The sequence below is a fragment of the Mauremys reevesii genome, linkage group 5, assembly GCF_016161935.1.
Source record: "Mauremys reevesii isolate NIE-2019 linkage group 5, ASM1616193v1, whole genome shotgun sequence".
NCBI classification, from domain to species: domain Eukaryota; kingdom Metazoa; phylum Chordata; order Testudines; family Geoemydidae; genus Mauremys; species Mauremys reevesii.
Window position 1 is genome coordinate 90235959 of NC_052627.1, and position 16264 is coordinate 90252222.

A 16264-nucleotide genomic window follows, 5' to 3' on the forward strand; every position below is an offset into this window, starting at 1 on the left:
TAACAGGAAATATATGGCAGAATGTGGGTAAAACGGAGCACTGGACATACGAATCTCCCCCAAGGAGTTCAGTCACAAATTTAATTAATGCTTTTTTTTTTTTTAAATGAGCATCATCAGCATGGAAGTATGTCCTCTGGAATGGTGGCTGAAGCATGAAGGGGCATACGAATGTTTAGCATATCTAGCACTTAAGTACCTTGCAGTGCTACATGCTTCATGGCTACAACAGTGCCATGAAAATGCCTGTTCTCACTTTCTGGTGACATTGTAAATAAGAAGAGGGCAGCATTATCGCCTGTAAATGTAAACAAACTTGTTTGTCTTAGCAATTGGCTGAACAAGACGTAGGACTTGTAGACTCTGAAGTTTTATATTGTTTTGTTTTTGAGTGCAGTTATGTAACAAAAATAAATCTACATTTGTAAGTTGCACTTACACAAAGCGATTGCACTACTGCACTTGTATGTGGTGAACTGAAAAATATTTGGTTTTATATATATTAATATAATAATTATTAAAACTATATTTTATTATTTTAACAATGCAAATATTTGTAATAAAAATATACACTTTGATTTCAATTACAACACGGAATACAGTATATATGAAAATGTAGAAAAACATGCAAAATATCTAATAAATTTCAATTGGCATTCTATTAACTGATTAAAACTGATTAATCACAATTAATTTTTTTAAATTGTGAGTTAACTGCAATTAATCAACAGCCCTAATTAATACATAATCCTTTTGTGTTCATTCCTTTTGGTGCTCACACAGAATACAGCAGTGAACACCTTTTGACCTAAAGAGTAAAACTGAAGAGATGCATTTTTAGGATGATTAGTTCTATGCTACATGAGAAAAGGACTTCCAAGTTGTATAAAATTCTGGATTCTTTGTTAACAGACATACAGGTAAGATTACTTAAAAGAAAAGCTGTCTTCTATTTCAATCGAGTCTATTTTAAACCAACTATCCTTTTGGTTGAACCAGATTAGAAACTTGTCTAACCAAAAATGATAGTTGTTACCTGTGAAAGTTAATCTAAGCAAAATTCTAATATTCACACACAGGGTTGTTTTGGCATTCTCTCGCCCCGACTGGTTCTTGATATCTAATACATTCTCAAAGTTTTACGTTTGGGCACCTTTTTCAAAGGAGAAAAATCAAGCCATTACCTCTCCATCTTCTCTGGGGGATTCTGACAAGATATTCAAAGAATGTGAAAAGTTCTTATCAACCTAAGGCTCAAACCCGAATTGCAGCTATTCCTATTCCAAGTTAAGAGAAATGAAGGGATGCTGGGTCACAGTATGTCACTATGGCCATTTTAAAATATAGCCCAGTTCACACCCGTAATGTGGCCAGTTCATGCCTCCTGCAATGCCAGTGACAACATCCTTCCAGTTGCCTGCATGCCAATCTCACACTCACTATGCAGAATCATACTGTCTACAAGGTAAAAGGCCCTGCTTTGATAGAATACTAGGGTTTTGTTTTTCAAACCACCATTGAGGTTAAAAGTTATGACCATACAAACCCCGGGTATTTATGTACATTAAGGACATGATACAGACCAACAAAAAACCACCTCAACCCACCATGTTGTGCTAAAGTGAGGAAGAGTATTTACATACCCAACTTACAGCAATAACTAGGTACAAAAAGGCAAGGTTGAGAGACCAAGCTCCACACTTAATTTTGAATTTTCTCTGATATTTGTTTATGCCACATATATTAACATAGCTAGTTCTTATTAATAAAAACAGCATTTTAAATAGTATTTCCCACATACGAGATATGCCCTTTATTTTCATGGCTACAGAAAATGAAAATACTTCTAACAGTATTATATAAAATGATTTTTGCATACATAAAATAATTATTTTGGGGTGAGATCAATCTCATTTTCAAAACCTTTGGTTTCAGATCAGTACACAAACTGCTTACAGCATTTAGAAAGCACTCACTTTAGTATGCAAGATTAAGGTATAATATTAATGGAGTAGATGACTTTTCCTTTTTCAATATTTAAACGGAAAAAGGGTAAAATAATCTCCCTTCAACTGCTGTTCTGCACCAGATGGTCCACAATCATCATACTACCTAAGATAAGCACACAATTACAAATAAATAGTGAGGCAGATTAAAATATTTCTAATGATAGTCCAAATGGATTCTCACATGCAGTGCAACATCTGTCCACTGATTTATGGAGAGAAGTGATGAAAGGAAGAAGGATCAGACTGCAGCCCCATGTTTTCATTGTGCTAACTCATTATGAAGGACTTTTGTCTACACAGGGAAATTCAATGGTACAGTTATACCAGTATAACTCCCTGTGTAAACCCTCATCTTCTGGAATAAGAATGCCTTCTTCAGGTTTAGCTTAGACTGCTTCCAAAGTGACAAATTAAACTGGAAAAATCGCACTCATTCTTGAATCTGAGCGTCCCCATGGGGAGTTATACTGGTTATACCAGCAAATTTCCCCATGTAGACAAGCCCTAAGGGTAGAAAACTTTCATCTACATAAAACACACACACACACAGAGAAATTTTAAGAACCTTCAGTACAAGCAAATATTAATTCAGATTTCTGAGGCAAAGACAAAGAGAAAGTCACCAGACTCTTACAAACGTTCCAAAAAAGTCTAATGTAGTCCACATTTCACAAAAACAATAAAGCAAGACATTTTTATTGGCAAGATGATTGTCCAAAATACTACCTCCTTTAGGGATTGTGAGGAAGTAAAAAGATCGGTATTTTCCCTCATACTTATTCCTCGAGGCTTTTCCGTGGGTCCTTCCTTCACTTAGAGATTGTCTGCTTCAACATAGTGCCAGAAAAATGTACCTTCTCTCTTTAAAGATCAGTTACGCAAAGATAAGTGTTACAACTTCCTGTTACTAGTTTGCAGCTTAGTAAGTTGTCGTCTCCTTTTTTGTATGGTGGGTATAACAAGGAGAAATCAAGAAAACGTTATATGAATTTCTCTCATGATAACAGTACTTTTCTGACCACTTTCAGTATTCTGCACTGTCCCCGTCATTCAACAACAGTACAAATCCTGCTGACTTCTAGTACTTTCATGGACCTCTCATTTCAGACCTGAAAGCCTTCTCTCATCAAGGTAAATTGGGGTCTTTTTTACAGTTAGCCTCAAGATAACCTGATGCCAGTAATCCACTTACGGTCAGAAGTCATTTGGCATTTCCTTTCTCTGCAAACAGACCTGTTATTCAGATGTTCTTAAACACTGGTTCTTTAAGAACTCATCTTCTCTATATTTTTTGTCATCCTCATTTCAGCTTACTCTGCACCACCCTGGTGAATCTTTCTGTCATGTTGCTCTGTTGTTGGTCCATTGAATCAATGAGGTCCTCAAGAGCATTTTTCTTGTCTGGTAATATAATTCCTTCTTTTCTCTCATTAAGTTAGGGTTGATATTGATCAGTTTCAGCACACCTTTAACCAAACCAGAAAGGGACAATGCTGACAGGCTAAGAATATAAGTAGAGCAGCTGAAGGTCACAGCTTGAAGATGAGATTCTAGTGCTCATGAAAGAAAGACTGGTGGCACTGTTTTGATCCAGATATGTGGGAGGTAAAGCAGATACTAGGAAAATGTGTCAGCACAGCTCTGCCAATGTATCTCAGTCTGAACAGAAACACTAATGCTATATTCTACTCAAGGGGATCTCTTCTCAAGAGACAGAAAGTGGCGACAAACTGTGTGGTGATTTTGTGACATGTGTAAACATGGGAATAAGAATAAGACCACAAAATCAATCCAGGCCAGAATTTGAACCCAAGTCATCAAAATGTAAGGAACTAATACACTTACCCACTATGCCTAAATAGAGACGCTTTTTTAATGTTTCCTTTTTCTTTTTCTTTCATTTAATCATTTTCTATGCTTCTGGTAACTTGGGTCTTGTCAGGACAATCACTCAGTGGTAGATGAGTCAGGATAACTCACTAAAATGTGCACGTTATTCTGAAACGTTTTTAAAGAGCGTGAAAGGTGTACATATACTCTGGTACCTGGCTAGTTCCTCATCACTGTCTATTTTTACTGTTTAGTCCTAAAGATTTATTGCAGGTTAATAAGATCTGACTTTGAAGTCCCCAAAAATATGGGAGAAATTAAAATCTATTTTAATACCTTACTAATTAGATGGGGGTAAATACCACTGGGATTTTACATCTCATTACTTTCAGAACAAAAACAAAATAAGAGGGTATATTTTACTGAGTGACTTTTAATGGGAGTCTTGAATAATCTGAAAAGACTGGTTTTTTTCCCTCTCAACACCAGTACCTCTGACTTAGTCTGTTTACATATGCCAGTGTCTCATCTCTCATTACAAATTTATAAAATTAGTGCGAGCTATCCCTTTTTCATTATTTCTAAACAATATCAAACTGTTTAAAATCAGTGTTCTCATCAATAGTCTAGTTCCCCAATGGTGCAAAGCTACACAATGTTAAGCCTATAATCCATAATTTTTCACTCTTCTGGAAAGTCAAAAATAAAATCTAGTCTCCTTTATAACAACATATTTCGGTTTGGCAGAATACACCAAAGTGTGCAGATATTCATGAGCAACATAGATGGAGCTGATGTAAGCTGATTGACGATAACTTCCTTCAGTACATGCAGAGATTCAGTTCTCACTCTTCCCAAGCATCTCCATACTTGTTTACTTTAACTAGAAAAAAGAAAAAGAATATCACATACAACTAAATAGTTTAAATACCTAAGTTTAATTTACATAGTGCTTTGAAATTGTGGTGAATGTGTTGTGTTTTCAAAGTGTGAGGTTTAGGGACAGTTACACTTCAGTGTGCGTCTAGTAATTTTTAAAATGAGGGAAGGGGTAAAGATGGCATTACTAGTTTTTATTATAGCAGTATTAAAAGGCCCCAGTCAGGTTAGGGACCAATTACATTAATCCCTACCCTGCAGAGTTTATAATTAATTTAAAACAAGATGCAACAAGTGGGTGTACCAAACAATTGGAAGAAACAGTGAAAGAATAACAGATACAAATATGTAGTTGCATAGTCTTGTTATATGCACAGTTAGGTGGCTACAAGGTAATTAGTTATATATTTAATTTATATTTGTTTTTAAACAAAAAGGAGATGTCTGTAATCCCCACTGGCCAACTACCTAGCCATTAACAGTTGGCAGCTGCCTACAATTGGAGACAGACCTGAAGGAGGGAAGGGTAATGGTTTTATGGATTAGTCCAGTGAGGGCAGTGTGGAAGAAGGTGAAAAGGTACTTGTTTGGGAGAGACATGGACAAACAGGAGATAGAGCCTGGTATCACTCAGGGGACAGAGTTAGATTACAATAAGATACAAAAATAAAATAAATATAAAGAGAAAGAGGAAAGATGGACCAATGGTTATGACTCTGGAGAGCTGGGTTCCCTGATCTGCCACATGCTTTGTGGGACCTTGGACCAGTCACTTGGTCTGTGTCTCAGATCTCCCTCTCTAAAATGGGGTTAACAGAACTTTTCTACCTCACAAGGGTGCTGAGAGGATAAGTACATTAGTGATTGTAAGGCCCCATTACTGTAGAATACAAGTACCTAAGATAGTCAGTAGGTGCTGAGTTGTGCTGGTCCTCAAAGTAGGGTGACTAGACAGCAAGTGTGAAAAATCAGGAAGGGGGTGGGGGATAATAGGAGCCTGTATAAGAAAAAGACCCAAAAATCGGGACTGTCTCTATAAAATTGAGACATCTGGTCACCCTACCTTAAAGGGAGGGGAAGCTTGAATTTAATGCAAGAGAGAAGTGAGAGCCAATAGGAGAATCTGGGCTGTCAGAAATTGTGTGTAAGTGAGAGCAATATGGTCAGACTAGCCGAAGATTCTAACAGAGAGGGGAATGTCAGGAGGCCAGAGAGGAGGTGGTCAGAGAAGACAAGAGAGGATGAGAGTTTATGTGGTTCACACAGAGAACTGGATCTTGGAAATATTACACAGAAGGAAGAAGCAAGCTTTGGCTTCAGCCTGAATGTCTGGGGTTAGCGAGAGGGTGGATTCAAAGATGATACCCAAGTAGTGGGCTTGAGTGACTATGAGGATGGTAGTATGGTCAACAATGACAGTGGCACATCTACATGAGGAAGTTGCAATGACTTCATCTTAAAAGTGCAATTTTAAACAGATTTGGTTAAATCCATGCAAAAGGTTGTGTGGACTCTCTTATTTCAGTTTAAACCAGGTTTATTTCAGTTTGAGTTGATGTCTAATTGACAGGCTAAACTGAAATATGCATGGCTTAAAACCAAAGGAAGAGGGTCCACAGAGCTCTTTGCACTGGTTTAACCCCATCAGTTTTAGTTAAACCAGTGCATTTTCTTACGTAAAGGCCAGAAAAAAAGGAGATGTATCTCCAGGGAAAGAAGCTCTCATGGGCACTGGGGCTTGCCTCAGGGTTATCTGTGGGTGCACAGAGTGATAAAAGACTCTACTGGAGGTGTTTGAGGGTGGCATGGACAGGAGAAGGGTGTTGTAGATGTTCCTCCTACCCTCTCAATATAATTTCAATTCTGAGGATTTGTGCTGAATTCTGCTCCCATCCCCACAAAACTGCTGTAGGAGATCCCTATTGCTTATCATCATTTGACTGCTGCTGAAGAGCATCCACTCCTCAGCAATTTAGCAGGCATTACGCAGGCACACTAAGAGCACAGAGGTTAAACCCAAAGCAGGCAAACCCTAAATTTTAATTCATGTTCTTACTCATTATTATAAAACTATCTAACATTTCAAAAGAAAAGTAGTAAACAAACAGGCTGAAAAATCACTGAGCTCTGCTATTGAACCATCACTGTTCGTGACATCAGTAAGTTCCCTGAAATTAATTTCAGACTTTCATGCACTTCTGTGTCATTTATTATCCAGCAAATATTTACATTTATTTTAGTTTTGTTTTTACTCCACTTCCTTAAACAGTGCAAGCAACCACATTTACAAGTTATTTGTAGGAAGCTCAGTGAACTACTCATGTTCCATTTTCAAAAGCTGAAGATAAATATAAAATAACATAACATTCTATCTATTGTGATCCTGTTATGTTTAAAAATTGTTCCATGTGGAAAAAAATCCTAGATTAAAAAGTATAAATAAAATTTTAAACCTTTGTATTCTGCAATTCCATAGCCACAGACTTTGCTGTTTACTCCTTGCCACAAAGTGCTGCTCCAGAACTTGAGCTTTCATTTAAAGAAAATATGGTTCTAGTCTCTATGGCTGTGGAGGAAACCTTGAATAGGAAACTGTGCACACAGATGAAATGTCAGTTGCCTGAATCTACAGGCAACCTGGAACAATAGATAAGAAAAATGAACTGCCTCATTCATCTCAATCATGGCATCATGAATTCTACAGCCATGGGAGTCAGCATTTTTCCCAAGAATCCACATAATTCAGAGTGTCTGCCACAAAATTCATCATTTTGATCCAGGCAGGTGCTCAATATTTTATCTCCTTGCCCTGCTAGGACCAGCCTGCAGCTACGTTTGCTCTACAGCTTTTCCCACAAGGGGGAGTTAATCGTATTACAGGCCCCATGGAGAAAATAGTGAAAAAACTCTATCTTTGAAAATAACCATTGTTTCAAATGTTCACACAAGAATTTTATGCTAATTAATATTTTCAACTATTGGCTAAAACTGCATATGTTTGTATGAGGGTGGGTGGTATGGGAATGTAGAGTATTTCACAGAGATAGACTAAATTAACATTGCAACAAAATTAAAGGTTGCTACTGCAGAATTTGGTTCCATGGTGACGCAGAATATATGGGGACCTAAATATAATTCCTGAAGATTCGAAGTGACAGATCCTGCAGTGCATTAAACAGGAAAATATTTTTTTTATTCAAAATAAGTGTGGTTCCCAAAGATAGCTTTATACTGACTGAATGCCACTTCGTTCTTGTTTTACTGTCTAAAGTTCTGTTTTCCAGTGTGAAAACAAAAATCTCAAGATTGGTGCCAAGTACTAGTTCCTTCCTTTAAATTTTAACATAGAATGGTAAACATCTGCAAACAATGACATGTCCTTCAAAATTCTACACTACAGAAATCCCCAAATTCATAAAATACGTTTTAAAAAACAGGAATGTGGTCTGTTTTGAGAGAATGCTAACTTAGCATACACCCTTTCAAAAGCTAAAAAACTCAATCAGAAACCTTAGTTCTAGAACCTTTGCTAAAGAGCTGTGATGCAGTAAGTGCTTTCTTTGGATATGTCTATACAAGTAGTCACCCATGCCTGGCCAGTGCTAGCTGACTCAGGCTCGTGGGGTTCAGACTGCAGGGCTGTTTCATTGCTATGTAGACTGCCAGACTCAGGGACCCTCCTACCTCTCAGGATCCTAGAGCCCAGGCCCCGAAGTCTTCACAGCAGTGAAACAGTCCCACAGCCCAAGCCCTGTGAACCTAATTTGGCTGGCACACACCAGCTGCAGGTTTTCCTTTGTTGCGTAGCCACACGCCTAAAGGCCTAGGCAGTCAAGCACTAATCAAGCTTTCACAATTTGTTTCTAAATGGATAACATGATTGTTCTAGTACAGTCATTATAATCTGCTCCCGAAACGTCAATGTTTTTTTCCAACACAAGAAGTAATTTGAAATATGAAACTATATGATGTACATAAGCCACACATAGAAAGGAAATCAGTTCAAATGTGAGTTAAGTCAGAAACACAATTCTGTCATTTCCCCCTCAAGACACTGTTCAAGAAATCCCTAAAGGATAAACAAAGTTAAGCATAAGACTAACCATTTTCAACACTACTTTGGCATCCATATTCACTACGTACTGCAGCAATTCAGCATCAAATTACCTTCTTTTTTAAATGGTCTCTCCTGTGAAGACTTGACTGGAGTCTCTGCCTTTTGCGTTAATGCTCCTTCATATGTCTCTCTGTTTCTATTCCTTAACTCCTCATATGAGACACTTTTTCTTTTAGGACTTTCTTCTAGTAATGGAACAGATTCTTTAAAACAAACAAACAAACAAAAATACCAGTGAGAATTAGCAACATCCAACTACACTTGATTACAGCTGCAATTAACCAAACATTTTTTTAGCATGCCCATCAATTGTAGCTCAATTTAGATTGAAATGGGACACATTACAGTCACAATCCTAAATTGCAATTCAGTTTTTTAAAAGTATTGTAAAAACACTCTATACATTCAGAAGGATCCCTCCTGAAAACTTTCATTTTATTCTCAGATGCCACCAATGTTATGAAGTAGCTGTGTGCTGGAAAAACTGAGTAGTGACACACAAATAAGAGCATAAAGCAGAATTTTTATGCATAGCACGATCACAAACAGCTTTTCAAGCAGATAGCAGTTCACCTAGATCATGACTGACAGCAAAGACATGTTTTGCTCTGTTGGGAGTACATCAGTATGGTACAGCAGTCTGGTCTGAGCAGATTGCGCAACCCAAAGCAAGAGTTTTCCATATTTTCAGACTCTAGAGAAGAGAATTCTGTGCATTCCAAGCACAGCCAAACTTTTTAAAAATGAAGACTTTGGAGAAGGGGAAATCAAACTGGTCTAAAGAGAAAAGGATGTTATGGATCAGCCACCTACGTATTTATAAAGTGCCCAAACTCCGTGGCATCTAAGCACTATTAGGCTTGTGGGTTTGCTTTCATTCATCCCCTCCATTTTAAATCTGTCAAAAATGTATTGCTCTTAGGATGGAGAAAGGTTTTCTTTTTTTTATTTTATCCAAGAAAAAGCCTAACCATCCCCCAATAATATTAAAAATGTCATATCTTTGAGGTATCCTGAGTAAAAGTAAGAATGTCTAGTCCAGTAATGTTTAGGAAATAAGAACATATTCATCTATTTAAGCACCATGATTTGGTGCTACTACTATTGACAGAGCATTTCCAATAATATATAGTCGTGATTAATAAAGGAAACCTTTGGTGAACGGAAAATCAGATGCATCACTTTTTTTTTTTTTTTGGAAGAACCACAAATTTGAGGTTTTTTTACATCGTGAGTTGTTCTACAACTATTAGAGTCACTTTGCTAGGTTGGCTAGTGAAGAACCTCAGTTTAATTATTATGGAGATTATCAAACAAATTAAAGAAATTATAAATAGGTTGAACTCTGTGAAATAAGACTCAAATTTCATATGAGTTGATGCAAATGCTTGGGCTCACTTATTCCTTGGGTCAAATTCTGGTTCCATTGACTTCAATGGCAAACTCCTATTGACTTCAATAGGGCCAGGATTTCAACTCATGACCTCAGAGGAGGAGGAAGAGGTCTAGACAAAGTGACAAACTGTTGATGTTGGTTTATAAACCATTAATGATGTTACAATCTGCAAGATTTCTCCCATCCAAGAAATTGAGCAGTAAACACTATCGGGGTGGTTGCAACTATGTGAATGATCATATCTGGGACTATGAGTTACAATTAATAAGGCAAAGGGGATAACGCTATTTCAGGGTGTGATGGTTCTTCTAGGGCCTGATTACATTTTCTTTTTGTTCTTCAAGTTTTTTTGGCTGAACTATTATTAATTTTGAATGACACATGGTCAGCTCTGTAAATCCCAAGAAAGTAGCTAAATTTATAAATCAGATCACAATCAGAAATGGAGATAAAAAAAGTAAAACCCTTGTTTAAGATCAAGATTGATTTTTTGGTTCATTGATTTTTTCTTATTTATGCTTGAGGTAGACAAACTGTCAGTCTCTGTCCACACGTGAGAACTGTAAGACACTAACTAATTTATGTTTTCTGATTCTGATATTGCTAAATTACCAGAAAGAGATTTAAGCTGTTTAACATTTGGTGGATGACAAAGTTTTGGTCACTTGACAAAAGCATAACAAGACAAATTTATTCCAAAATGATTTAAAGTTTATAAATTACTTTTCAGAAATCCAGCTAAGTTTATGATTTGCATACAGGTTTGCAGTCCTTCCAGAAACAGCAAAACCATGTACAGCAGGTCCTCCAACAGAGCAAGACATCAGTCTATCTGTATATTAAAGGCAATTGTTTCTGGAGAAACCCTCAGTCTAGAGTGACCAGATGTCCTGATTTTATAGGGACAGTCCCGATTTTTGAGTCTTTTTCTTATATAGGATCCTATTACCCCCGCCCCCCCCCCCCCCCAACCCCTGTCCCGATTTTTCACACTTGCTGTCTGGTCACTCTACCTCAATCTGCATTAAATGGTAAAGGTTATCAGGATTTGTGATAGAATGTGATGTTTTATACATTAAAATGCTGCTGTTATCAATAAGTGAGTTGTTGTTTAAGACTTATTGGGATAACTGGATTTGGAAAAACTCCATATTGGATTAATTACATATTTATTTTATTATTCTTTCATGCTATTCCTTACTGTCTAGTTTTATAAACCCAGTTAATTAAAAACAGTTACAAATCAAAATCAACCTATGCATGAGGTTATGTGTAAATTGCCAGCTCCAATTTCACTTTTGCAAGCATTCATTTATGCATTTCTGCACACATTTCCTCCTCTGAATATCACTTCTATACTTTATTTGGGGATTTTTTTCTCCTTCACACCTTATCAAATATTGTATAAATTCAGAACACATGGAGACAGCAAATCCTGGATTCTGTTAAAACTGCAGTTTTCAAGTGCTTCAGTGTAAGGAGCCATAAAGATTATGAATGTGTCTAAAATATCAGCCCCTAAATCTGTTAGTAAAAATTAGTTTTGTGAAGGGGCTTTTAGAGTCAAATTAATGAAAAGATTGTTAAAAAAATTAAATTAAAAAATCTAATATATATAGATATATGGAAAATCATCTTTTTTTTTTTTAAGGTATCATCCAAGACCTGAGTTCATGATCTTGTGTTTCCCCCTGCAACAGTCCAAGACATCATTAACACCTAAAGCAGTATGAAGGCTACAGGAAATTTTAGGCTCAGTGATGTCCTCAGTTGTTGCAGGAGAAAATAGAACCCTATATTCAGATTTTGAAAAGTTAAAAACACAAACCTATCACATTTTAAAAACCCTGTTCCATTGGCATGGGATTAAGGCATTATACAGTTAAGATGATATAACTAACAGCAAGGCAATAAGCCAGAAAGGCTAGTAGGAAACAAAAGAAGCTACAGCTTAGTCAAGATTTTAGATGGATTTAAATGGCTGAATCATTCCTCTCAATTTCAAATAACATTTTTTCCCCCAACAAAAACTAGTAATGTAGAACCTGAACCCTCCCTGTAGACCACTGATGTTGGACATTTCAGCAGTTCTTCCATTAGCACCTTTGTTTGGTTTCTGAGACCTTAACTTCAATTTATTTTCCTAGCAATGACAGATTTAGATGTCACCCTCTTTCCCTCCTCCCCATATGCTCAAGGCTCAAAATAAATGTATGTACCAAACATGGGTGACAATTTTAATTATACTTTACAAGCAAAAGTAGTCCTGTAGGTCTGCAATGGGAAAGACCTGTGAGAATACTGCCTTACAAAATTTGAATGGTAATCTGTAATCCTGAAACAAAGAAGTGAAAACTTTCACTGATTCCCATTACAGATGGTAGTAATATGTCAACTTAAAAAGCTTCATTTTATATATAGGTTTCAAATGTAAATGACTAATACATAATACAGTGATTAAATCCATGACGGTTAAATGATTAGAGAAATGGAAGGGGATAATTACCCTTCCACCACACAGAAGTGTTAAAATTTAAACAAAAGCTGACTAGAGCTAAATCAGAGATAGCTGCATACATAAATAAAATAATAAAATTTTTGCTATATATAAAAAGGAAAAACTCCCCCACCTATGTTCCTGTTGCCCCTGGCCATTTTGTTCAGCTGCAAAGATTAAAAGAAAATCTGTAGGGACCAAACTTCACATGGGAGATATATTTATGTTTGTTTAATTTTCCAAACGGAGTGGCCTTTGTAAATTAAAATTTTTACTTGCAATTATCTTTTTAAAAAATATAGAAGTTAAATTGGTTTTAAAGAGACAAATGTTAAAACAGAAACATACTGTACATAGATGTGCTTTGTGTCAACATACTTTTCTTTTTGGAACTTCGATACATTCCTGTATCAAAAACCACTGCAATCTACAAAATACTGTATATTTGGACAGGTGCTGAAATAAGGCAATTTGAATATACAGAATGTATACATCCAAACAAATTAAGGGGACATACCGTATTTATCATCATGACAAAAGCAGCTTTACTTTCACATTCTTCCCACCTCTGAAGACAAAAGTCATCCAGGACAGAGACAAGAATTAATGTACTATGAAGTTATAAACTTTATTAAGACAAGCCATACCTGGGGCATTATGTTCAGTAATTCCAGTAGGAGAGGATTCATTCAGAGAAGAACTGAATGGAATTGGTGCATAATTAGAGACAGACCGATCTGCTGAACTATATTCATGTGAATAGCTGGAAGAAAGTGGGACTTCAGCTGTTGGAGAAGATCCAAAAGGAGACTGAGAAGGCAAATTTGCAAACTCTGATTTTTGAGCAGCATATCTGGAAAAATAACACAATTGGATATTAAGATTGGAAATAATTAATTAAAGCACATGACACAAAGGGTTGAGGAATAAAATTTCCTTGATTAAAGGTTTTAATACAATTATTTTTTTGAAACTTTAAGTATTAACGGATTTTAAAAGAAAAAGGTAATCGATTCTGCTTACACAGTCCAAAAAGATCTATATGTCCCTCTCCCTAACACATACACACTTTAAAAAAGGAGCATACATGAGAAACTTGAGTCATATCTGAAAAAAAAAATACAGAATATAGATAGAGTACCAGACATGGGCTTGGAACTTTACAAGATAAATACTTTAAGACACAATCCCTGCCCCCAAAGACAATTCAGACACAGACAAAACACATAAGACACAAATAGAACAGGGTGTGCCTGCATGAGCTAGTGGTGGCATAAGAATCTAGCAGTAGCTACTATTTTTGAACCTTTTGGGGGAAGAACTCTGGTTTGAGAAGCCAAGATGCAACTTAAAACCCTTCATTAGAAGCTGCTACGACTGATCAATACCAAAAAAAGTCACAGTAGCTATCCTGGGGGCAAAAATTATCTTGAGGAAACAGAAGTCTTATGTTCCTCCCTCTTATATGGAATTGCTGAATTAGTTTTCCGGCACAAAATTAACAGGGGGAATGATGTTTAAAAACATTTTTTTTAAAAGATATCAATTGGTTACATGCAAAAAAATGTGCATACTATAGTAATTTAGGCCTGATTCAGCACAGCACTTAAGCACATCTTTAGTTTTAAGTATATGCTTACATGCTTCACTGAATAGCGAAGAATTTAAACCCATACTTCTAATGGCCCTGTACACATTATTTACTCAGCTGCCCATCTCTTACTTTTTTGGGGGAGAAGGCAAAGAAGGAGACTTTATTTATTCATATTTTGGATCATTTACAGTACAGTAAGACATTACAGTTACATTGTCTTTACACATATAGGTATGTGGGATTGTTGTGCATGAGAGTGTGAGAAACTGACATGCAAGTTTCAAGGTTGAGGCTACTTCTTATCTGCTGGTAGGCAGTAAGCAGGATAACAAGTTAGAAAGTGGGACAGGATGACAATTACCCTATGAAGTCACAGCTGTGCTTGTGTGTACCTTGTTAACCAATTAGCAATTGCTTAATTGCCTGGCTTTAATTGTATATAAAAGCACACTGAAAAAAAAAAAATTGTGCTTCCAATCATATTGACGGCTAAACCTCTCCCTTGTCCGCCTGCAATGCAACATAGGTACATATATCTTATTACAGAATTAACAATATAAAGCAACATCTTTTATATTGACCATATATTGTTATTTTAAACTTTCCCTTTTCCCCCATTTTTTAAATACCACCTTAACATGGTGTGTATATATGCATTTAAGCATTCATATTCACCTTTTTTTTGGGGGGGGGGGGGAGAATCTGAAAGTTTTATGAGGGGGCATGGAAGAGTCTCAGTAGAATAGAAAAAAGAAAGCAAAAGGTGGCAGGGATGTAATTCAGTTATCCTGTGTATATATTCTTCTTGACTCTCGTATAGGTATAAGATTACGATGTCTATGGGTAAATCTACACTTCAAGCTGGGATTCCCAGTTTGAGGAGACATACTTGAGTTACCACAGTAATAGAACGTAGGTGTGGCAGTGTAAGCAGCAAAAGGAGCTAGCTGCTGAGTGCATGCCCATCAGATGCTAGGAATGTACTGGAGGCAGCCAGCCCGCCCCGCCTCCCTCCCACCTCACCCCCCTTGTGCTGCCCTGGCTATGATCTATTTTTAGTGCACTAGAGCTTGATGGGAGCCAGCATGAACATGTCTCCTCACACTGGGAATTACTCCTCCAGCTTGATGCATAGACATACCCTATATCAAAGCATCTCAATGATTTCAGTGTTTCTATAGTATTGTTTTCCTGTGCAAGGTATATTATTACTTTAATCCATTTTTGTGAATTTGGCTGGCACTGTCTCACAAATTTTGAGAAGTCTTCCATTATAAGATATATTATTAATTTTTTTCAGTGATCTACAATAGGAAGTGTTGCCTGAAACAACAAATTTAAGATTGCTTTTCTTTTTTTTACTCTAAACAACTAAAACAGGAGTAGCTTTGTTATTCCCAAATTGAATCTTTACAAACAGCCCAACTCCCAAAGTCTAAGTCCTGTTCAAGTTCTCTCTCTAGTTATTATTATTATTATTATTTCCTTCAGGACAGTTTTCCAAAGGATTTGGGGGGGGGAGTTGTGTGTGTTTTGTTTTGGGTTTTTTTTTGGGGGGGTGGGGGGTGGGGTTACCATCCAGCAGTCACATTTTATGTGCATGAAAGAGGGCCTGGCTATTTGAATTTCATACAGCTATCTAGGGCAATATTATGTATTTTATTATACAGAAATGGAGAAACATACATTCTGTAAACTAAATAATATTAAACTTGCACTATTTTGTTAGTATTAGGGCCAACAGTTATCTGTATTATCTCATCCCATTCTTTTGTTGTTATTTCATATTTACAGTCTGCACTTAACAGCTTTATGCTGTTTGTCGTTTAAAAACAGTCAGGATTCGTTAGAATCTTGACTGCTGAAACATCAAGCCCTTGTGTAAAATTTTCAAATACAGGTAAGCTTTGTTGGTTCTTGTCTTCTCTGAAAGTGATTTTTA

At 36.5% G+C, this 16264-nt stretch overlaps 1 protein-coding gene across 6 annotated transcripts in view; it reads right to left on the reverse strand.

Annotated features, from left to right (window-relative positions):
• Positions 1-2675: 2675 nt before the first annotated feature.
• OCIAD1 (OCIA domain containing 1) overlaps positions 2676-16264 on the reverse strand; it is a 29496-nt gene continuing 15907 nt past the window's right edge. For all 6 annotated transcript variants that reach the window (XM_039540643.1, XM_039540647.1, XM_039540644.1 and 3 more), the window contains 3 exons: positions 13376-13581; positions 8886-9038; positions 2676-4722 (listed from right to left, as the gene is read on the reverse strand). In XM_039540643.1, coding sequence (XP_039396577.1) covers positions 4685-4722; positions 8886-9038; positions 13376-13581 — 397 coding nt within the window. In that variant the 3' untranslated portion in view covers positions 2676-4684. The remainder of the gene's footprint in view (positions 4723-8885; positions 9039-13375; positions 13582-16264) is intronic.